Consider the following 25,708-nt stretch of genomic DNA (forward strand, 5'->3'; position numbering starts at 1 on the left):
GTAAAAAAGCGCAACGTGACTCCATTTGTCGAAATCGGGCGATACATATATATGGGAGCTATATCTAAATTTGATCCGATTTCTTCCAAATTCAATAGCGTACCTGTACCAAATTTCATCCAAATCGGTTAATAATTGCGACCGGAATCCTGTGAACAACAAATACATGGACAGACTGACGGACACCAAGCGCTAGATCGACTCAGGAGGTGATTCTGAGTCGATCGGTATATATTTTATGGGGTCTAAAATTGATATTTCTGGTAGGCACATTTTTTTGGCCGATCAAACTTATTATACCCTGACCACTATGTGGTTTAGGGTATAAAAAGATTTCCGCTACCGTGACTCGAACCTGTGCTGCCTGCACGATATGCGTTAACAGTCGCCTTAGCGCATTGCACCAACGGCGGAGTTGCCATAACAACGTCTAACGATTATTTTAAGACTTTTCATTGCCAAAGAAAAACGAATGCCGTTCATGAAATCTTGAACGCCCATGGACGAAATTGTGAACATTCCGTTTTGATTTTTTGTGAACGTTTCCGTTTCATTTTGTCACCGTCCGTTCACGACTCTGGACGACGTAATTTTTTCTATTAGTGTACACTGAAAAAATATTAAAATATTTTTAGGATGGGTAATTTACACAATATTAAGGACAAATTTCTTTAAAATAATGAAATTTTAATTAAGTTTATAATCGTTCACTCATAGAAAAAATCATGCATTGCGTGCTCATTTCAAAATGATTCGTTCATGAAAGTGAATCAACACACATGTGGTGTCGAACGGAGAACAGGCGGTGTCAATCTGACAACGATAAAATGACACCATGCGTTGTCGAAATAATAAACAGCGTTCACGATCTGAAAACGTTATGGTTACGAATTTATAAACAAAATTAAAAAAAAGATTTCCGCTACCGTGACTCGAACCTGTGCTGCCTACACGATATGCGTTAACAGTCGCCTTAACACATTGCATCACCGAGGAAGTTGTCATAATAACGTCTAACGATTATTTTAAGACTTTTCATGGCCAAAGAAAAACGAATGTCGTTCATGAAATCTTGGACGAAATTGTGAACATTCCGTTTTGTTTTTTGTGAACGTTTCCGTTTCATTTTGTCACCGTCTGTTCACGACTATGGAACGAAATTTTTTCTATTAGTGTTGTTTCAACAAATTTTATTTATTAAATTTAGGACACAAATTTTGGAAATTTGCGTCCCTCCGTTACAGTCGCGCACCGAAAAAAAAGTTTACTATTTTTTATGAAAAATGAACTAACCCATAGTAAGAATGACCATGATTTGGCGCCAAAGATTTTTTTCATCTAGATAAGTTCATGATTTTCTTATAAATTAGTTCATGTATTACATCGTATGTTAGTTCATTATTACTATGCTGTGGGAAGAATATAGTTAAACTCATTCAAAATATTCCTGCTATCCGGAAAAATGAACAATTTTTTTGGAAACCTGTATTAAGAAATTGGTTTGAAATAAACTGTTTGTCAGTATAATTTTCAAAAAAGTAGAGAAATTGAGGAATCAAAGGTACAACAAGCCTGTATACAACTAAGAAATTTTTCGTACAAAACAAGTCAATTTTCTATAACCACCAGTATTTTATTTCAAAGAATTATTATTATATTACACAAAACTATGGCTTATGATATACAATAAAGGAAATATTTTTATTAGTACGTTGGACGCATTTACTTGTCGGTAGTTAGTAATTGCTTCTTCAAAAGAGTAATATTCTATGTTATTAGGACTCAACTAATTAATTTAAATTTCCATGTTTTCTATCCATATGAAAGATATATGTGGCATAAGTTGCTATATTCAATTGAATTGTCCAATTTCATCGATTTTGGCTAACTTTTGTTGGGCGGATTTGGCTTATAAGCATCTGAAATTGCAAAGTTATACAAAATATAAGAAAAATATAATTAATTAATTAATTCTATCGTTCATATTGATTTTTAACTTACGGTTTTCAAGAGTATTTCCTAGAGCCAATAGGGATATCAGCTTAATTAGTATTAAACAGTAAGAATATTCAAAAAATTACCATTACGAGACCTGTCTACCTGCAAGTGAAAAACATAATTTTTAATAAATTGAAAATTTGGTTTTATTAAAAACGGACAAAATACCGTTTATAGAAAAACTTACCTCATTGAAAAATCCATCCAGTATGTACATTATTGGAATCATATCCATGGACAAATGGGACGTTATTGAAATTATTCTCAGAATATATTTGAAATAAAAAAAAAAACTATAAAATTAGACATAATTTCCACTTGTCACTATAGCATTTAGTATTTAAGGTGGATATTAAGTTCGAGTTTAGCGGCTAAAATTGCAATTTCCATGATAAGTTTTCTTTAATAATCCATTATAAAAAATAATCTTTATAAAAAACTTGATTTGGGCTATTCTCCATCAAGTTATATTTAAATTTGTATCGAAGACGTATAATTTTATACTTTGCTTAGTGATTTATTTTTAATTTTAGCGGCTAAACTCGAACTTAGTACTCATCTGTAGGAATTGCTGTAACATAAAAAATATAGATTCAAAAAAATGGTTGCTTCTCAACCTGTGATCCAGATGTAGAATAAATATAAATCATCCTATTACCACTCATGTTGTATATTTTTTATGTAAATCAATTAAAAATCCGCACTAATTTTAAACTAACATATTAACAGAAATATACAGTTCCTTAATCTGTTATTTATCAATAAAAAGCGTTTTTGATTCCTCTAACATCACATCATTCACTTCTCAGTTTCTAAAATGTTTCGAAATAAATGTATTTTCATTAATAAACACCAATACCGCACGTACAATTTTGCAAAATTAAATCCACGTGTGCACTTCATAAATGCATCAACATAACTGAATGCAACAATAAAACTCAAAGACACAAATAGTCATAAGGGATACATACCTGCCGTAATGAAAAACAACTCCACACACACACACGATCCCTTTCTGATCTCGCTATTGCAAAAAAACAACTCTCACCACAAAAGATACCAACAACACACAAGGAACATTCCATTGTCTCTAGAATCAAAACAACCAACAACAGCATAAATGACGCAATAACAAACACAAACAATCATACGAGATATACACAAAATGTCTCTAAAAACTCCCTCACATGATGCACTCACATTTTCCAGTAGCACGTTTATTGATTAGTTGGAATTATATCTATAAGTTAAGGTAAAATATATACCAAATCTAGGAGGAATCTATAAAAATTATATACACCTGTCAAGGATTATATTAACTAATTTTTATTCTGTTTTAACTAAAATTTTCAATGTGAGTAAAAACACTCCAACATATAATAAAAAGGGAAATAATCTGTAGGTAGTCATTGTCCGAATCGGTAATGTCGTTAAGTTAATTTTTACTACAAAAATTTTTTTCTGTACAAAATTTTTTCTTAGTAAATTGTCCACATTTCGTAGTAAGATTTTTATATTGCCCATGTATTTTTATAATAGAATCAACGATGCATTAACTACTGTGTTGGAATTTTTTTTAAGGAAAAATCCTTCCCATTTCGTAGTTAGTGAACTAAAAAACATTTACTGAATTTTTATAAGTTTTCCTTTAGCTAAGTTAATTTTCGTTGTGGTTACGAAAAATGAACTATATTACAGTAAATTTGTTGAACTATGTGGAAGTCAAAATGGTCCTTAAATTTACAAGACACTTTTTTTTCTGTGCGTGTCTTTGAACTAAGGTCCTTAAAGTAAAGAAACTCATTTTTGAAAACGCTCCAAAATATAGACTAAGATTTATATTGAGTATTTTGAATCTTTTGTTTAAAGTTTTTTTGGAATTAAGAAAAAAATTCACCTTGAAGTATCTGTAATAATTTGGATTTTAAACTGTCATCCCTTTGTACGCGAATAGCTTTATTAATATTCCTGGAAAAGATAATGAACATTCGATAAATGAGATCTGTATCTCAATTTTAATATTATTTATGGTAGACTTAAAGCCAGATGGGTCGCTAAAAATGTATTTTTAAGAAGCCGCATCTTTGGCTCGGAATCAATACCAAAATCATTAAAGAAAGGTCTAAATCTTTGGATCCAAGTAATAGTCGTAGACCTGGCTATTCAGCACGAAGGATGTAATTAATAGAGGAACCTTAGATCAATACTTTGTCTACGATAGATATCTATCAGCCTCCAACGAGTCTTAAGATGAAGGCAGGGTAAAAGTATACACTCAAAAAAAGTGAAACTTTTATTTCATTAAAGTCAATTTAATTCTAGTTTAGTTCATGGAATTATAACGTTTTAAGAAAGTTTCCACGGCTTTAATATATTGTTGGGTACGTTAGTTAAATTACGAGGCAGTTCGGAAACTTCTTAGCCTAAAGTTAAGTGTTTTCGAAACTTCCATTTCTGTTATGAACACATGTTAAATTTGGTTTCGATCAGGCAACTCCTTCATACAATGGATTTTTTTACAATGGAAAAATTAGAAATGCGTTTCTTGTCCCGAAAAAAAGGTTTTTCGGGACAAGAAATTCATAATAATATGGTGAATGTGTTAGATGAAAGTCCTCCTTCATATGCAACAGTAAAAAACTGGGTTGCTGAATTTAAACGTGGTCGTACAAGCATTGAAGATGAGCCACGTAGTGGACGTCCAAAAACAGCAAAACAACAGAAATTGTAGCCAAAGTGCATGATATGGTATTAAATGATCGACGAATAAAAGTGCGTGAAATTGCTAATATCATGGGCATCTCAAATGATCGAGTCGATTTAATTTTGCATGAAGAACTACAGATGAAAAAGCTTTCTGCAAGATGGGTGCCGCATTTGTTAACAGTCGATCAAAAACGCATAAGAAGTTTATAATCTTTGCTTCAAATTTTTTTTCATTAAATTTAGGACACAAATTTTGAAAATTTGCGTCCATTCGTTAAAGTTGCATTTCTTTAAACGAAGGCAAATTTTCCTTAAAGTAAAGAAATATTTAAAAATATCGTCCTTAAATTAACTGAAATATTGAATCTTTAAATTAAAGATAAAAACGGTTCAAATGTAGGCTAAGACTTATTTTGAGGATTTAGCAGCTATGGTTTAAAGTTTTTTTTTGGAATTAAGAAAATATTTTTTACTTCGCATTTGTTTGTACTTGAATAACTTTATTAATATACCGGCAAAATAGAATGAAAATTTTATAAATGAGATCTGTATACTAATTTTAATTGTATAGATCCTAGATTTAAAGACAGATAGGTTGCAAAAAAATTGCCTTATTTTAAAGAACCCGCATCTTTGGCTCGGAATCACTATCAAAATCCTTAAAAGTAGGTAAAAATCTTTGGATCCAAAAAAATTTTTTTTGTTTTGAGTGTAGGACGCAAATCATTTAGACCGGGAAGCAATTATTTTCCCTCTTTAAATCCTCCGAACTTCTGATAAATATGATAAACTGATACAGCCTTTCTATTGGGTGATTTGTTAAGAGCTTGATAACTTTTTTTAAAAAAAAACGCATAAAATTTGCAAAATCTCATCGGTTCTTTATTTGAAACGTTAGATTGGTCCATGACATTTACTTTTTGAAGATAGTTTCATTTAAATGTTGACCGCGGCTGCGTCTTAGGTGGTCCATTCGGAAAGTCCAATTTTGGGCAACTTTTTCGAGCATGTCGGCCGGAATAGCCCGAATTTCTTCGGAAATGTTGTCTTCCAAAGCTGGAATAGTTGCTGGCTTATTTCTGTAGACTTTAGACTTGACGTAGCCCCACAAAAAATAGTCTAAAGGCGTCAAATCGCATGATCTTGGTGGCCAACTTACCGGTCCATTTCTTGAGATGAATTGTTCTCCGAAGTTTTCCCTCAAAATGGCCATAGAATCGCGAGCTGTGTGGCATGTAGCGCCATCTTGTTGAAACCACATGTCAACCAAGTTCAGTTCTTCCATTTTTGGCAACAAAAAGTTTGTTAGCATCGAACGATAGCGATCGCCATTCACCGTAACGTTGCGTCCAACAGCATCTTTGAAAAAATACGGTCCAATGATTCCACCAGCGTACAAACCACACCAAACAGTGCATTTTTCGGGATGCATGGGCAGTTCTTGAACGGCTTCTGGTTGCTCTTCACTCCAAATGCGGCAATTTTGCTTATTTACGTAGCCATTCAACCAGAAATGAGCCTCATCGCTGAACAAAATTTGTCGATAAAAAAGCGGATTTTCTGCCAACTTTTCTAGGGCCCATTCACTGAAAATTCGACGTTGTGGCAGATCGTAAGTCTATTCATGATGAAATGTCAAAGCATACTGAGCATCTTTCTCTTTGACACCATGTCTGAAATCCCACGTGATCTGTCAAATACTAATGCATGAAAATCCTAACCTCAAAAGAATCACCCTTTATATCACTGACACGGGATAGATACACCGAAAAAATTTTCCGTAGTAAAACTAACGGTAAATTTAACTTATTTTTATAGTTGATTGTAGTTAACATAAATTTTAAATATTTTTTAAATTCCAATGAAGTTTTCCTTTTTATACCCTCCACCATAGGATGGGGGTATATTAACTTTGTCATTCCGTTTGTAACACATCGAAATATTGCTTTAAGACCCCATAAAGTATATATATTCTGGGTCGTGGTGAAATTCTGAGTCGATCTAAGCATGTCCGTCCGTCCGTCTGTTGAAATCACGCTAACTTCCTAACGAAACAAGCTATCGACTTGAAACTTGGCACAAGTAGTTGTTATTGATGTAGGTCGGATGGTATTGCAAATGGGCCATATCTGTCCACTTTTACGTATAGACCCCATATAAAAGGATCCCCAAATTTGGCTTGCCGATCCTCTAAGAGAAACAAATTTCATCCGATCGGGCTGAAATTTTGTGCATGGTGTTAGTATATGGTCTCTAACAACCATGCAAAAATTGGTCCACATCGGTCCATAATTATATATAGCCCCCACACGCTCACAAAAAATCGCTTCTGTAACATATACTCCCAAACATATTTTGCTTCAAGCATATACATTTTTGGGTATTGCCCAAACATTTATATGTTTGATCTCTTCCAATATATAATATGTTTGAAAGCATATTAGTCTAAACAATATATGTTTGGGTAGTCTAACTTTCAAACATTTTGTATTTTTGCATCCAAATTCAATAATGTTGTCTTCCAAAAAACAATATGTTATTATGTGAACATATAATATGTTTGGAAGCATTTTGCACCCAAAAATATTATATGCTTAAAAAAATTCTCCCAAACAATATTGTGCTCAAAATTTTAGTTATTTATTTATATATTTACAATCATGACGAATTATGAAAATAAACAGGTAATATAGGTGCTAACAACATAGGTTTTCGACCTGAATGCTCAAAATTTTGTTTCTGCCCAATTGTATATTCCCCCACATCTTTCTCACTTCCACGAGATTTTTTAGTTCTTAGCACCTTTTTCTGTAATACAAACATTGTAGAAGAAATTATTCAATTGTATGATTTTTTTTATTTTAATTTTACCTTTTGCCGGACGGGGATTCGAACAGCGGACCACACAGTTTGTAAGGATCAAAGAAGTAGCTGATCAATTGCCCAAGGAAAAATAAAATGTTAATTTTGTAATAACAAGCAACAACCACCAACTTAATTCAATATCGCTCCCTGTTAAATAGCGCTCCAAGCTACTAAACACATATATGCTTATAGGCTATTTCTAAATTAATATATGTTTGCATCCAAACATTTTATGTCCCAAACATAATATGTTCTAACATATTAACATATATGTCCCAAACATGTTATGCTAGTTTATGAACATATAGCTTCCACTCAAAAATATTGTGTTTAAAAATTTTGTTCCAAACATATAATGTTTATAGCCAAACATATGAAAAACAGCCTTTTTCATCCGTGCATATAAACCGATCCCCCGATTTGGCTGGCCGAGCCTCTAAGAGAAGCAAATTTCATCCGATCCGGCTGAAATTTGGTACATGGTGTTAGTATATGGTCTCTAACAACCATGCAAAAATTGGTCCACATCGGTCCATAATTATATATAACCCCCATATAAACCGATCCCCAGATTTGGCTTGCGGAGCCGGATGAAAAAGACTGTTTTTCATATGTTTGGCTATAAACATTATATGTTTGGAACACAAATTTTTAAACACAATATTTTTGAGTGCAAGCATATAATGTTCATAAACTAGCATAACATGTTTGGGACATATATGTTAATATGTTAGAACATATTATGTTTGGGACATAAAATGTTTGTAAATATAATATGCTTGGATGCAAACATATATTAATTTAGAAATAGCCTATAAACATATATGTGTTTAGTAGCTTGGAGCGCTATTTAACAGGGAGCGATATTGAATTAAGTTGGTGGTTGTTGCTTGTTATTACAAAATTAACATTTTATTTTTCCTTGGGCAATTGATCAGCTACTTCTTTGATCCTTACAAACTGTGTGGTCCGCTGTTCGAATCCCCGTCCGGCAAAAGGTAAAATTAAAATAAAAAAATCATACAATTGAATAATTTCTTCTACAATGTTTGTATTACAGAAAAAGGTGCTAAGAACTAAAAAATCTCGTGGAAGTGAGAAAGATGTGGGGGAATATACAATTGGGCAGAAACAAAATTTTGAGCATTCAGGTCGAAAACCTATGTTGTTAGCACCTATATTACCTGTTTATTTTCATAATTCATTATGATTGTAAATATATAAATAAATAAATAAATAAAATTTTGAGCACAATATTGTTTGGGAGAATTTTTTTAAGCATATAATATTTTTGGGTGCAAAATGCTTCCAAACATATTATATGTTCACATAATAACATATTGTTTTTTGGAAGACAACATTATTGAATTTGGATGCAAAAATACAAAATGTTTGGAACTTAGACTACCCAAACATATATTGTTTAGATCAATATGCTTTCAAACATATTATATATTGGAAGAGATCAAACATATAAATGTTTGGGCAATACCCAAAAATATATATGCTTGAAGCAAAATATGTTTGGGAGTATATGTTACAGAAGCGATTTTTTGTGAGCGTGTACGCAAAAATTGGTCCACATCGGTCCATAATTCTATATAGCCCCCATATAAACCGATCCCCAGATTTGACCTCCGGAGCCCCTTGGAAGAACAAAATTCATTCGGTTAAAATTTGATACGTGATGTTAGTATATGATATTTAAAAACCATGCAGGAATTGGTCCATATCAGTCCATAATCATATATAGCCCCCATATAAACCGATCCCGAGATTTGGTTTTGGAGCCACTTGGAGGAGCAAATTTCATCCGAGTCAGTTGAAATTTGGTACATTGTGCTAGTATATGGCCGTTAACAACCATGCCTAACTAGGTCCATATCGGTCTATAGTTATATATAGCCCTCAGATAAATAGATCCCCAATCACACACAAATTAGGCCATATCAAGTTCATAATTGTATATAGCCCACATATAAGCGACCCCCATATTTAAATTCTGGCTCTCTACGTACCGTGCAAAAGTCCATATCGATTCGTAATTATTTGTAGACTTACCTATACATACTTTTTTTTGTCTAATATATACCACGTATGGACTAACTCACAATTTAGAAAACGATGTTAAGAAGTTTTAAGATACCACAACCCAATTAATTCGATTGTGGATGACAGTCTTTCGTAGAAGTTAATACGCAATCCATGGTGGAGGGTACATAAAATTCGGCCTGGCCGAACTTACGGCCGTATATACTTGTTGTAATTATGTCTCAAACATTTTATGAACTAAACGTGGTTATAAAGTTCAATGACCGTAAACACATCAATATGAACTAAAGTAAAAGAAAATGTTCGTACGATTCCCAAAAATAGTAAAAAAGAACTACTGTATAGTTAAAATGATCATGATTTGGCTCCAATGATTTTCTTCTTTATTTTTAGTTAATTTTTTCATCTAGGAGAGGTTGTAATTTCTTGAGATGTAGTTAAAAAGTACACCAGGTCATAAAATTTTCCTGATTTTAACAACGTTTTGTGGAAATTTCAAAATTTGGAATTTAGTTCAATTTATATATATATATATATATATTTTTTAATTTTTTAAAATTGCATTGTTCAAAGCCAAAATTTCGGATATAAAATAATTTCTATAATTATTTTAGACTTTTCGTATTGGCTACCTTTGGTGCCAATTATGGCCTTCAAACGGCCAACAAGGTCATCGCAAAGATTTCATGTCCTTAAAATGCGAATGCGAATTCTGCTTAGCATAGAAGACGTATCGCTCCCAAATAAAGTTTTGTTCCTTGTTCAATGAAGTCGCTTTGTTTGATAATATTCGGTTCGAGAAAAAAATAATCTTGAATGTTCATTTTGGATTCATATAAAAGTTTTCAATCCACCCTAATATACAGTAATATGGATGATGTGACACAACGTGGAACGAATGAAAGCAACCGAATTTTAACCTTGAACTTTTTGTCTTGCTACTTTATTACATTTTATTTTTACAATTTACATGAGAAGAATTCAAAAGAACGAGCAAGTAAACCAAAGAAAAATCAATTCTAATGTCTATAGGAACGATGGGGACACCTAAAGCTATTTCTTAAGGATTGAGTTGAAAAGATTTAAGAACTCATTTCATCGAAACGAGTGATGAAACGAGTCATGGCTCGATTGTTGATCCAAAGGAATTAGAGAATTAGGGAATGACCTTTTCTTTGATGGAGATTTTAGTTGCAATAAATTTTCTTAGCTACGCCATTTCAGTAGGTTTCTTTTTCAAGTTTGAGTCATGTTACCAATATTTATTTTGTTTGTTTATCATTCTCCTTGGAAATGTGGTAAATGAAATGTGCCATTGAATATTCAGGGTTAAAATAATACTATTGCCGTCATCATAATAAAGTATATGTCTCATTGCCGTTGAATTTTTGCTGGAATTGAAATAGCAATGATAGTGGTATACTTCAATATTCCCCTGGGGCAGCATGATTCTTTTAAGTGGCTTAAAATTAAGATTCTTGTTTTCATGGTTCTTTTTTAGTTTTGGCCCATTTTAAAGTATTTCATGGGGATTAAATAAAAATATATACATATGAAGTTTTCAAAATTTTAGAATGACAATTCTTAATTTTTATTTTATTTATTGCAATTCCTAGTTGGAGGCGATAGGCTGACGTAAGCACTATCGCCTCCAAAGACTCCGTAAGAAACTTGGCCATTTTGTTTGCAATCGCTCTGAAAATAATGCTTGCCTGGTTAGACGGATTTTGTCTTTGATTTTGGTATTGATTCCGAGCCACAGAAGCGGAGAATTGAAGTAAGGATACATTTACAGGCTGGATAGTGATTGCAGTATTTTTCAGGCTGAGATTTCTGCGATCACAAAGGCTGCTGAGTCGCTGTTGATGAGGCCTTTATTCAGTCAGGCAGCTATAAAGGCATTGTCAGTCAGGCCGCTATAAAGGCATTGTGCAGTGCTGACATAATGTCTAAGGTAGTCAGTCGCTGTCGTGGAGAACTCAAGGTTCTCACTGAACAGCATAATATAACTCTGTGATGGGTACCTGGGCAATATGGGATAATAGGAAATGAGGAAGCGGATGTGCTGGCTAAGGAGGACGCTCGTGGAACGAATAACGTCCTAGAGGTCGTTTTTCCTGCACTATCTTCTTATCATTATAGGATAGAGGTCAAATATGGACGAACTATGGCGAAGACGCTGGGTTTCTTCGGATGGTTGCGAGCAAACCAAGTTGATATGGGACGAAAAGAAACGTAGGAACTGCGAAATATTGATGTCGATGAACAGAGAAGAATTACGGTCACTGAGTGGTATCATAACAGGACACACGCAAAGAAAAAAAAAATTGCTTCGAAAATTTTAAACTTTTATCACCAAAAAAATTCGTTTGTTACAAAACTTTTATTTTTTCAATAAAAAAAAGTTATTTTTGAAACAACAACACAGTCCATTTCGTTTATATCAAACACTGTTCTTTTCTGACTTTAGGTCTTTAATAAGACACATTTTACAGTTCAAAATTTAATATAGTACAATGTAATGTTGAAAATTTTTGACGGAATCTTCCGAACATATCTGGAATATATGTAAAAAAAAAAAAAAGAAAAAAAACAAAAAAAAACTTTGGTCGAAGCAGGGATCGAACCCACGACCCTTGGCATGCAAGTCGGACGTAGCAACCACTGCTCCACGGTGCCAAACTAAATGTTTGTTTCTGTTAAATAAACTTTGTTTATTCGGTTCGTGGGCGCCGCAAGCTATGCTATATAAATATAACTTATATGGATAATTATCTAATGATGACCATAACAGGTACATAGCTCAGTGGTTAGCTCCGTCCAGGCGAAAGGTAAAAAAATTTTAAAAATTTATAAAATCGTATAATTTCTTGTACATTGTTGGTATTACAGGAAAAGGTGTTATGAACTAAAACACCTCGTGGATGTGAGAAAGATGTGAGGGAAAATGCAATTAGCAAGAAAACAATGTTTTTTGTTTGAGTTAGTCTTTATGAAATTGTTTTTACATCCTGGAAAAGAATAAACGTTTATCACAAAAAGTATATACTTTTCTTCCAAATACACTTCCTTCCAGCGAAAAGCAAATGAGAAACGAACTTTGTTTGTCTAAAATTTCGTTTGGGAGGAAAGAATTATTTTTTTGCGTGCATAACACACTTGGGAAACACATGGTAAGAATAGGACTTAAGGACGATGATATCTGTAGATGGTGCCTGGACCCGGAAGTTACGGGTCTGTGCCAGTGTCCAGCTTTATCCTTTAGAAGAAACAAGATACTGGGTTCCTTTTTCTTTCAGGCTCTCACCAGGGCTGGCCTGTCGCAAACTGTGACTTTTGTGACATTACGTTTACGACGCAAAAGTCGTAAACCTAATGTAAAAATCCTAATTTTGAATTAAAGAAATTGTGAATATTTTTTAATTTAATTTAGTTAGGTTCCCCGAAAATGCTTTATATTGTATTTATTCAAAACTCAACTAGTTTTACATCTCTCATTCGCAACTTCAAACTATTCTTGGTTTGCGTGGTCCATAATGTCCACCCAAGCCCTATTTGCATCAGCGAATGAACAGCTACAATTTTGAAAAATTTTAATTAGTACACGCAAAGAAAAAAAACGTTAGGAAAACGTGTACCGAAAACGTTTTTCTTTTGTTAGAGTTTTTTGAATTGCTTCGAAAAGTATACACTTTTATCACCAAAAAAATTCGTTTGTTACAAAATTTTTATTTTTTCAATAAAAAAAGTTATTTTTGAACCAACAACACAGTCCATTTCGTTTATATCAAACACTGTTCGTTTCTAAATTTAGATCTTTAATAAGACACATTTTACAGTTCATAGTAAAAATTTAATATAGTAGAATGTAATGTTGAACATTTTTTCGGAATCTTCCGACCATATGTGGTATGTAAAAAAAAAAAAACTTTGGTCGAAGCAGGGATCGAACCCACGACCCTTGGCATGCAAGTCGGACGTAGCAACCACTGCTCCACGGTGCCCAACTAAATGTATTTTTCTGTTAAATAAACTTTGTTTATTCGGCTCGTGGGCGCCGCACGCTATGCTATATAAATATAACTTATATGGGTAATTGTCTATTGATGACAATAACGGCTACATGGCTCAGTGGATAGTGTGTTGGCTTACAAATTGCAAGGTCCGCGGTTCGATTCTCCGTCCAGGCGAAGGTAAATAAAAATTTATAAAATCGTATAATTTCTTCTACATTGTTTGTGTTACAGAAAAAGGTGCTAAGAACTAAAAAACTTCGTGGAAGTGAGAAACATGTGAGGGAAAATGCAATTAGCCAGAAAAAAATTTGAGTTAGTCTTTATGAAATTGGTTTTACATCCTGGAAAAGAATAAACGTTTATCACAAAAAGTATATACTTTTCTTCCAAACACACTTCCTTTCAACGAAAAGCAAATGTGAAACGAACTTTGTTTGTCTAAAATTTCGTTTGGGAGGAAAGAATTATTTTTTTGCGTGTATGGAAATTGGCTCTAATAAGCCAAAAAAGGATTTTATAAAATTCTCTCTAAACAAAAATTCACTTATGCAAGACCTAAGTAGTTTTCCTTCCTTCCAGTTTCTGCAGAAATTATGGAAAGAAAAGATGAGCGAATACCGATCGTCTCGTTTACTGCGCCATCAAGTAGTCCATAGAAAATTGGGACTTGGAGTCTCCAATTGAAATAACTCTATTCTCAATTTTTTTTAACACGTTAATAACTTTATGAACTTTCCTGAGAATTGAAACTTCTTCGCACATATCATGGATATCATTCGCTTCCTAGATGAAGGGATTGAAGTATTTTGAGTTTGCGACGTTTGCTACTTTTATTTACGACGCGTATGTGACGTTTACGACGTTTACAACTTTGTGACAGTCGCAAACCTAAAAAAGCTTGATACAAACCATCTCTGGCTCTCACTGATCTGCAGGAGTGCAGCTTAACCCTTCTGTGCGTGATGAGGTCCCGCTGGACCTTTTTAATTTTTGTTCATACATAACTTTATCTTTTATATGATTTGCAACTTGATGGTTTATGACTTCTTGTACTGAAGTGTTTTGAGTTCAAAACTTTAAATTTTTATGTGATTGAATCATTAAATCGGTTTTTATAGGTATTTGAAAAAGTTTAGTGCGATTCTGCGTGATGAGGTCCAATGGGACCTACCACTTATTACATTAGTGGTTTTAGCACAGTTTAAAAGTTCCAAATGCGATTTTCGTATTTGGAACAATTAATAACACTAACATCCTTTCAAAAAATACCGTTATTTGAAGGATTTGTCATTTTTGATGTTTCCATTGGTTTCGTTGCTTGGTAGTACATAATTTGATGTCTTCCGTGGATATATCCACTATAGTGATGCTAAAAGTGCAAAAAAAGTTATTTGAACTTCATGGAAATCTTGGCCGATCTAAGCTTTTATATTTCCATACATGTCCCAGACCCATCGGCTCCTGGAATTTGACAAGATGTGCCTCAATTTGGACCAAGTTTGAAACAAGCACTATGCACATAATACTGCGAACAAAACGACCGCCACTAAAAAAATCTTATTGTTTTTCCTTCAAAAATCCAGTTTGTACAGAACATTCAACTACCAAAACAATATATTGTTGCTTGGTACGTACAAGGATACTTATAGCTACCACGCCTGCGACAAACATCAGGGCCTCTAGTATACTTATCAAAAATTTAAACATTATCTGTATCCTATTAAAAGTTAAATAAAACTCTATATTTACAACCAAATATTTATATATGCAATTTGTGGATCATAGAAGAGTCCACCTACAGCAAATGATCGAAAAATATCGTAGGGATAACCTATCTACCATCCTTTTTTTATTGTAGGTCCCACGGGACCTCATCACGCTGGTATCGCTTCCAGTGTTATCACATACACAAGGGTTAAGGAACATACTTGCATTCATCAGGGCCTCTGGTTGGTTGTTCTGAGATTTCTTTCAAAGTGAACGAAGCTCTGGGACAAAGCGGGCCGCATCGGAAGGAAGAATATGGAAAGATCACATCGAGGACATCAATTTCAACACAAAAATTGATGTCATCCTACACAACCTAACCTAACCTAAAAATCTAAGGATACATTTAAGATACAATTCTCTTTTAAATTTTATTTACTTAATTTTAATTTTCGCGATATAGAAATAAAGATATTCAAACATGCAAAATCCTCAAAAAAGGTCTTGGAAGCGTTTTTATCTTAAACCTAAAGTTTCGATATTTCTGTTAATTTAAGGACGATTTAAAGCATTCAATTAAATCTGTTTTCTTTACTTTAAGAATATTTGCCTTACTTTTAAGCCCTAATCAACTCAACGTTCCAATATTTGTGTCCCAAATTTATTGAAAATAACTTTCGAAGCCATGATTTTTTGCGTGCGGTTTCAATGGTAAAGGGAGCCACCGTGATGCAATGGTAAGCATACCCACCTTGCATACACCAAGGCATGGGTTCGATTCCTGATTCGACCGAACACCAAAAAGTTTTTCAGCTGTGGATTATCCCACCTCACACTGAAAAAAAGCATGCCCGGTTCCAAAGATTTTGTCTTTACTTTAAAACAAGTATATACGGCCGTAAGTTCGGCCAGGCCGAATCTTATGTACCATCCATTATGGATTGCGTAGAAACTTCATCCACAATCGAATTAATTGGGTTGTGGTATCTTAAAACTACTTAACATCGTTTTCTAAATAGTTAGTTAGTCCATACGTGGTATATATTAGAGAAAAAAGGTATGTATAGGTAAGTCTACAAATAATTCCGAATCGATATGGTCTTTTGCACGGTACGTAGGGAGCCAGAATTGAAATATGGGGGTCGCTCATATGGGGGCTATATACAATTATTAACTTGATATGGACCAATTTTTGTGTGATTGAGGATCGATTTATCTGAGGGCTATAACATATATAACTATAGACCGATATGGACCTAGTTAGACATGGTTGTTAAAGGCCATATACTAGCACAATGTACTAAATTTCAACTGACTCGGATGAAATTTGCTCCTCCAAGTGGCTCCAAAACCAAATCTCGGGATCGGTTTATATGGGGGCTATATATGATTATGGATTGATATGGGCATGGTTTTTAAATATCATATACTACCACCACGTACCAAATTTCAACAAGATCGGATGAATTTTGCTTCTCCGAAAGGCACCCGGGGTCAAATCTGGGGATCGGTTTGTATGGGGGCTATATATAATTATGGACTGAAATGAACCAATTCCTGCATGGTTGTTGGATACCATATAATAACATCACGTACCAAATTTAAACCGAATCGGATAAATTTTGTTCTTCCAAGGGGCTCCGGAGGTCAAATCTGGGGATCTGTTTATATGGGGGCTATATAAAGGGTGATTCTTTTGAGGTTAGGATTTTCATGCATTAGTATTTGACAGATCACGTGGGATTTCAGACATGGTGTCAAAGAGAAAGATGCTCAGTATGCTTTGACATTTCATCATGAATAGACTTACTAACGAGCCACAACGTCGAATTTTCAGTGAATGGGCCCTAGAAAAGTTGGCAGAAAATCCGCTTTTTTATCGACAAATTTTGTTCAGCGATGAGGCTCATTTCTGGTTGAATGGCTACGTAAATAAGCAAAATTGCCGCATTTGGAGTGAAGAGCAACCAGAAGCCGTTCAAGAACTGCCCATGCATCCCGAAAAATGCACTGTTTGGTGTGGTTTGTACGCTGGTGGAATCATTGGACCGTATTTTTTCAAAGATGCTGTTGGACGCAACGTTACGGTGAATGGCGATCGCTATCGTTCGATGCTAACAAACTTTTTGTTGCCAAAAATGGAAGAACTGAACTTGGTTGACATGTGGTTTCAACAAGATGGCGCTACATGCCACACAGCTCGCGATTCTATGGCCATTTTGAGGGAAAACTTCGGAGAACAATTCATCTCAAGAAATGGACCGGTAAGTTGGCCACCAAGATCATGCGATTTGACGCCTTTAGACTATTTTTTTGTGGGGCTACGTCAAGTCTAAAGTCTACAGAAATAAGCCAGCAACTATTCCAGCTTTGGAAGACAACATTTCCGAAGAAATTCGGGCTATTCCGGCCGAAATGCTCGAAAAAGTTGCCCAAAATTGGACTTTCCGAATGGACCACCTAAGACGCAGCCGCGGTCAACATTTAAATGAAATTATCTTCAAAAAGTAAATGTCATGGACCAATCTAACGTTTCAAATAAAGAACCGATGAGATTTTGCAAATTTTATGCGTTTTTTTTTTAAAAAAAGTTATCAAGCTCTTAACAAATCACCCTTTACAATTATGGACCGATTGCGACCACGTACCAAATTTCAGCCGGATCGGATGAAATTTGCTTCTCTTAGAGGCTCCGCAAGCCAAATCGGGGGATCGGTTTATATGGGGGCTATATATAATTATGAACCGATCTGGACCGCTTTTTGCACGGTTGTTAGAGACCATATACCAACACCATGTACCAAATTTCAGCCGGATCGGATGAAATTTGCTTCTCTTAGAGGATCGGCAAGCCAAATTTGGGGGTCCGTTTATATGGGGGCTATACGTAAAAGTGGACCGATATAGCCCATTTGCAATACCATCCGACCTACATCAATAACAACTACTTGTGCAAAGTTTCAAGTCGTTAGCTTGTTTCGTTCGGAAGTTAGCGTGATTTCAACAGACGGACGGACGGACATGCTTTGATCGACTCAGAATTTCACCGCGACCCAGAATATATATACTTTATGAGGTCTTAGAGCAATATTTCGATGTGTTACAAACGGAATGACAAAGTTATGGTGGAGGGTATAAAAATTGAATTTAAAAAACTTACTGAGTAGTTAAAATAAAGAACATCTCAGCAAGGACATTTTTGGAAGTGCTATTAAAGTTGTGCTTTAGAAGTACTTCCAAATTTTTTTGTTGGGTATTAAATCAAATTTTGTTCTGTGTAGCATCTTATCGTGTACTTCTTTTCGAATATATTAATTTTTTATAAAAGTCCATTATATTCTGTATTTACAAAATGGAAACGAAAATTGGAAATTAATCTTATTTTTGGTCCATATTTGCTGTTTATGTGTAATAACGATTTCGTCATTCATTGAATTCGAGCCGTATATGCCCTGACATTGCTCAAACTAAAATTCCTGCATACTGAACAGTTAAGTATTGCATGAAATCCACTTTAAATTTATTCATAATTTAAATGAATAAATTATGGTAATACGGGTCTATTTAACTAAACAAAAATGTGTCATAGAATGCCTTCGACGAAACTGAAAAGAAGCGCGAATTTGAAAAAATACTCGATGGATTTCAGTTCACTAAACTTTTATAAGAGTTATGAGTGAATTTTGAAAATTGAGATGTTTAAATATTTATTTTTGGCTTTTTTAAATATATTAAAAATCATTTTCTCACGCACACTTGATAAAGCAAATAGAGGTATTTTTATTGACAAATATTTAGCAAACAATTACGGTTGAAAATATACGATATGAAGTATTTCATAAATATGATCTAATATCACTTAATATTCGTATAAAAAGTTCAAATATTAAAACTTAAAATTCTTTCATAAAAGAAATTTTTTTAATACAGATTGGAATCACCGCCGGAGTGAAATTTTTAATGTTATTTTCATTGTCTTTTTTTCTATTTGACTATTTTTCTATACTTTTTTCTCTTAAAACGGCCAAATAGGGTAATTTCCAAGAATTTTCCAAGAAGAAGTAGAAAAAAATGGATAGAGGACAGTGAGATGCCCATCCACAGATATGCTTTTGCAACTACTTTCACTTATTTGCCGGGTTTCTTAGTGCCAAACAAACCATTATCTTCGACAAATATGTATATGTATTTCATTATGATCATTGAGTATATTTATACAGAATTTATACTTTCCATACGTACCATAATATGGTAGTGTTTGTGTGTTGTCCCTTTTTGGGATTGAAGACTTTTTTTAACTTACCACACTTTGATAACAATCAAAAATATAATACGTACCTGAAAAGTAAAATTAAAAAAAGTTAATATATGTTTATTTCAACAATAATAGAATGTGTACACTGTAAAATTGAAACTCAATTTACATAAAGTTGAGAACAATTTTCTTTCAAATAAATACATTTAATTAATCTTCGTTTGTTTTTTTTTTTTCATAAAAATTTTAGGTACCGCAATTTTTATCCGATTTGTCTGAAATTAAAAATCTCGAGTTATATCAGATCCCAAATAAGAATGATGAATTTTATATGTATAGGTTCGAATTTTGCAATATGCAAAATTGCAAAGCAATTTTTATCCGATTTGAAATCGCAACCTCGCAGGTCCACATAGACTTATGTCCTGCAGGTTTGATTTATTTCTTGCGTAGAAACTTCTACTAAAGACGGTCATCCACAATTGAATTACTTGGGTTGCGGTCGATGGCAAGCCATCTTAAAACTTCTTAACACCATCTTCTAAATTGTAAGTTAGTCCATGCGGGATATATACTAGGCAAAGCAAAGGCCGATTAAATATGTATATATTCAGTTCTTGACCAAAAATGGCACATTTTTTATTGTTTGGTAGATTGGTAGAATTCTTTTTGTTTTGAAAGATTTTGCAAATCTTCCTCTCCAACTAAGAGGTGCTTCATAAATTTCCTAAAGAAATAAAATGTTGACAAAATTTTCTACAGAAATTAAATTCTGAAAAAATTTTCTATACAAATAAAATTTTGACAGAATTTTCTATAGAAATAATTTTTTAACAACATTTTCTATAGAAATTATGTTTTGACAAAATTTTCTAAAGAAATAAAATGTTGACAACATTTTCTATACAAATAAAATTTTGACAGAATTTTCTATAGAAATATAAAATTTTGACAAAATGTTCTATGACAGTAAAATTTTGGTAGATTATTTTTGGCTCGAGTGGCAATCGTGATTATGAAACGAAAAGGGCCAATTTTTCTGTGATTGAGGATCGGTTTATCTCGGGCTATATATAACTATAGATTGTTAAAGACCAATTTTGGCATGGTTGTTATCGGTCATATACTAGCGCAATATACGGATGAATTTTGCTCCTTCAAGAGGCTCCGGAGGTCAAATCTGGGGAATGGTTTATATGGGGGCTATATATAATTATGAACCGATATGGATCAATCTTTGCATGGTTGTTAGAGACCATTTACTAACACCACGTAATAAGTTTCAAACGGATGGAATGAATTTTGATCCCTCAATAGGCTCCAGAGGTCAAATCTGGGGATCGGGGCTATATTTAATTATGGACCGATATGGACAAATTCTGGCATGATTGTTAGAGACCATATACTAACACCACGTAATAAGTTTCAACCAGATCGGATGAATTTTGCTCCTCCAAGAGGTTCCGGAGGTCAAATTTGGTGATCGGTTTATATGGGGCTTATATATAATTATGAACCGATATGGACCATTTTTTGCATGGTCGTTAGAGACCATATACTAACACCATGTACCAAATTTCAGACGGATCGGATGGAATTTGCGTCTCCGCAAGCCAAATCTGGGGATCGGTTTATATGGGGGCTATTATATTTACTTATGAATCGATGTGAACCAATTTTTGCATGGTTGTTAGAGACCATATACCAACACCATGTACAAAATTTCAGCCAGATCGTATCCAATTGTTTGTCTCCACAAGCCAAATCTCCGCAAGCCAAATCTGGGGACAGGTTTATTTATATGGGGCCTATATATAATGGACCGATGGGGATCAATTTTTACTTGGTTGTTGGAGACCATATACTAATACAATGTACCAAATTTCAGGCGGATCGGATGAAATTTGCTTCTCTAAGACGATCCGCAAGCCAAATCTGGGGATCAGTTTATGTGGGGGCTATATATAATTATGGACCGATGTGGACCAATTTTTGCATGATTGTTAGAGACCATATACCAAAACTATGTTCCAAATGTCAGCCGGATCGGATCTAATTTGCTTCTCTTTGAGGCTCCGCAGGCCAAATCTGGGGATCGGTTTATATTGGGGCTATATATAATTATGGATCGATGTGGAACAATTTTGGCTTGGTTGTTAGAGACCATATATTAACCAGATCGGACGAAATACGCTTCTATTAGAGGCTCCGCAAGCCAAATCTGGGGGTCCGTTTATATGGGGGCTATACGTAAAAGTGGACCATTTGCAATACCATCCGACCTATATCAATTGTGTGTATTTTAGGTCCACAAATAGGTGCCCTTTACGGCCCATAATTGATAAAGTCCCTATATAGACCGATCGCCCATTTTGAATTTTTAGACGTCGTCAGCTATATTGGTCCCGATCTCGCGATTTTTAGAGGCCTTATATATAATGCAATTTTTAGCAGATTTTGTGAAATTCTAAATCTAGAAATATTTTAGGACTTCAACAACCTGTGTAGAATTTTGTTGGTAAGAGTGTAATATAGCCAAACTGCCCAATTTTACTTCTCGTTCTCATTCGAGTAATGGGGTAAAAATATTCATATGACGAGAAGTTTAGGATTCCTCAAAAAATCATATAAATCCGATCTACTTGAAGGAGAATGTTTCATCAAATCTACCTGAAATTCTATATTCCTTGATAACAATACGCACAGAAAAAACATGTTTGGACATGGTTGCCGCATCCATTTAATGCTTATATAGAGCATGTAATTGTCGCGAAAACCATATATTTTGCCTATGTAAAAATAATTTTCGAGCGGAGAAAAATATATGTTGACAATAAACATTTAAATGGTTCTCAAATGTCGCAAACATGTTCTAAATAAACATGTCCAAAATAGAGTGTGTACAAATATGTGATGTTTGCTTGCACGACATAGTAAATACAAATAAACAATGAATTAGTTTATAAATAAATAAAAACAAATAAATAAAGTTAATTTTGTGTTTTATTTTTCAAGTGGCGTCCTTGTTTCGACGACGAAAAAGGTTTTTTCGTAAAGATCAAAACATTTTAGGTTGTGACCATGTTCTTTTAACTGGAAGAAAAACATTTTTGACGATCGTGACCATTGTCTTTTAATGGAAACAAAATTCTTTTTATCAATATAATAACATGATGAGGACAATTTTATTTTTACAACCATGTTCACTGAGCCAACATGGTTGCCGCAAAAATAGCTCCTATCATATTATTTTGCTATTCGAATATGATTGTGACAATCATGTTTCTTCTCTGCGTGAAACGAAGGGGTTTCAAAGAAAATAATTAAAATTGGAATACGGGTATCACCAACGGTGTTATTTTATTAGAGTTTTTCAATTTCGTCGAAAAGTTCAAACTTTTATCACTGTTTTTATTTTTGCTATAAAAAAAATAATTTTATTTCATAATAATATTTCAAAATCGCATGCTATTTCGTTTATATCAAGTTCTGTTCTTTTCTTTTTTTAATATATCTAAAATTAAATTATTTCCGTTTCCAAAAGTTACCCAGTAAAAACTCCTATTAACAGGTACGAGTTCAGGTAAGTCAAGGCAAAATTAGGTAACATCTTCGTCTTCCATATACCAAAAATATTATTTTTTTACGGACATGTAGTTGGAGGAAAGTGCTTCGGTGCAAGCAAGCCAGGTCCTCAAAAATAGCTTTACCAGCTATTAAAAATAGCCTTCAATTAATATGTTGCAATTTTTTTTCTGAAATGCGATTTGGCATTACTTTAACGATACCCACAATCTCTGTAGATTTTTTTTTCAAAATTTATAGAAAAAAGCTAATTTTCAAGAAAATATTAATTCAGAAAACATGATTCCTGAAGGATTCCAAACTATTTAATAAGAATAATAAAAAACAAACAACAATTCTTTTTTAAAATGGGAAGTCAGGATTCGAACCTGGACCTGGACCTCAAGATATGATTTTGATTACAGGTAAATTTTCGTGTATACTTGTTATTTTATTAAAATGTTACTTGTATCAATTAAATTTTTAACTACACTGAAAAAAATATTATCGTGAGGCCAAGGATTTCGTGTCCTTAAAATACGAATGCAAATTTTGCTTAGCATAGAAGACGCATTTCTCTAATATAAAGTTTTTTTCTTGTCCAAAAGTCGATAAACCTTTCAATGAAGTTGTAACAGGTTGGCTTATAAGTCCCCGGTCTGGCACATAGATGGCGTCGCTAGTATTAAATGCATATTATTTTTATATAGTACCAACCTTCAAATGATTCGTGTCAAAATTTGACGTCTGTAAGTCAATTAGTTTGTGAGATAGAGCGTCTTTTGTGAAGCAACTTTTGTTATTGTGAAAAAAATGAAAAAAAAGGAATTTCGTGTTTTGGTAAAATACTGTTTTCTGAAGGGAAAAAATACGGTGGAAGCAAAAACTTGGCTTGATAATGAGTTTCCGAACTCTGCCCCAGGGAAATCAACAATAATTGATTGGTATACAAAATTCAAGCGTAGTGAAATGAGCATGGAGGACGGTGAACGCAGTGGACACCCGAAAGAGGTGGTTACCGATGAAAACATCAAAAAAATCCACAAAATGATTTTGAATGACCGTAAAATGAAGTTGATCGAGATAGCAGAGGCCTTAAAGATATCAAAGGAACGTGTTGGTCATATCATTCATCAATATTTGGATATGCGGAAGCTCTATGCAAAATGGGTGCCGCGCGAGCTCACATTTGACCAAAAACAACAACGTGTTGATGATTCTGAGAGGTGTTTGCAGCTGCTAACTCGTAATACACCCGAGTTTTTCCGTCGATATGTGACAATGGATGAAACATGGCTCCATCACTACACTCCTGAGTCCAATCGACAGTCGGCTGAGTGTACAGCGACCGGTGAATCGTCTCCGAAGCGTGGAAAGACTCAAAAGTCCGCTGACAAAGTAATGGCCTCTGTTTTTTGGGATGCGCATGGAATAATTTGTATCGATTATCTTGAGAAGGGAAAACCCATCAACAGTGGGTATTATAACATATGGCATTATTGGAGCGTTTGAAGGTCGAAATCGCGGCAAAACAGCCCCATATGAATAAGAAACAAGTGTTGTTCCACCAAGACAACGCACCGTGCCACAAGTCATTGAGAACGATGGCAAAAATTCATGAATTGGGCTTCGAATTGCTTCCCTACCCACCGTATTCTCCAGATCTGGCCCCCAGCGACTTTTTCTTGTTCTCAGACCCCAAAAGGAGACCTATTTTGAGGCAAAACCGAAGGAGTACTACCAAAATGGTATCAAAAAATTGGAAGGTCGTTATAATCGTTGTATCGCTCTTGAATAATAAAAACGAATTTTGACAAAAAAAATGAGTTTTTCTTTGTTAGACCGGGGACTTATCAACCAACCTGTTTTGTCCTTATAATTAAGTGATTTTACTTAAAAATGGGTATCATAACATGAATGAAATTTTTTTGGGGTAAGGTCAACTTGACTTTAATAATTCAGAAAAATTCTTTAAAATTAATGAAATTGTCTTTAAATTTGTTGTCTTTTTGCAACTTGACTACATAGAAAAAAATCGTTCAAAAATAGGGCATGTTTTTCAACACTTTATTTTAAAAATGGTTTTTACTTCAAACATAGCATAATTTCTACTGGGAGTCGAGTCTGAATTTGGAAAATAAAGTTGTCGTTAACTCGTTTTTAAAGGCCTTTGATAGCATATGAAGAACAAAAATTGAAAAAACGAAAAATCAAAATTTGCTTCCTAGAAGCAAGTACACAAAACCCAAATTTGAAAGAGAATTGTGTCTTAAGAGTATCTTTACTTGTATTATCCGCTTCTTTGGCTCGGAATCAATACCAAAATTATTAAAGTAAGGACAAAATCTTTGGAACCGCTCATGCTTTTTTATCAGTGTAACTACGGTTTCAGCCCAAGAACTTTTATCAACTGTTTAATTGGAAATATGTTGGTGGTATGTTTCTGTATGGTTATGATTCTCCGGTCAAATATCTCATGAATTCCATCATGAATAACCTTGTTATACCCACCACCATAAAATGGTGACGGGGGTATAATAAGTTT

At 33.9% G+C, this 25,708-nt stretch overlaps 2 protein-coding genes and 1 long non-coding RNA gene across 3 annotated transcripts in view; 1 reads left to right on the forward strand and 2 right to left on the reverse strand.

Moving 5' to 3' along the window:
• LOC142230726 (uncharacterized) overlaps window positions 1-25,708 on the reverse strand; it is a 260,167-nt gene that overhangs the window by 99,401 nt on the left and 135,058 nt on the right. The gene's annotated exons all lie outside the window — the stretch shown is intronic.
• Window positions 1,609-2,393, reverse strand: LOC142230728 (uncharacterized). Its single transcript, XR_012720788.1, has 3 exons — window positions 2,186-2,393; window positions 2,002-2,100; window positions 1,609-1,919 (listed from the first exon to the last, which is right to left on the reverse strand). It is a non-coding gene; the product is annotated as an uncharacterized LOC142230728 (long non-coding RNA).
• The window catches only part of LOC142228952 (carboxypeptidase O), a 43,530-nt gene continuing 28,313 nt past the window's right edge, over window positions 10,492-25,708 (forward strand). Inside the window, exon 1 of the mRNA XM_075299479.1 lies at window positions 10,492-10,618. Coding sequence (XP_075155594.1) covers window positions 10,492-10,618 — 127 coding nt within the window. The remainder of the gene's footprint in view (window positions 10,619-25,708) is intronic.

The sequence above is a fragment of the Haematobia irritans genome, chromosome 3 (assembly GCF_050003625.1).
Source record: "Haematobia irritans isolate KBUSLIRL chromosome 3, ASM5000362v1, whole genome shotgun sequence".
NCBI lineage: Eukaryota > Metazoa > Arthropoda > Insecta > Diptera > Muscidae > Haematobia > Haematobia irritans.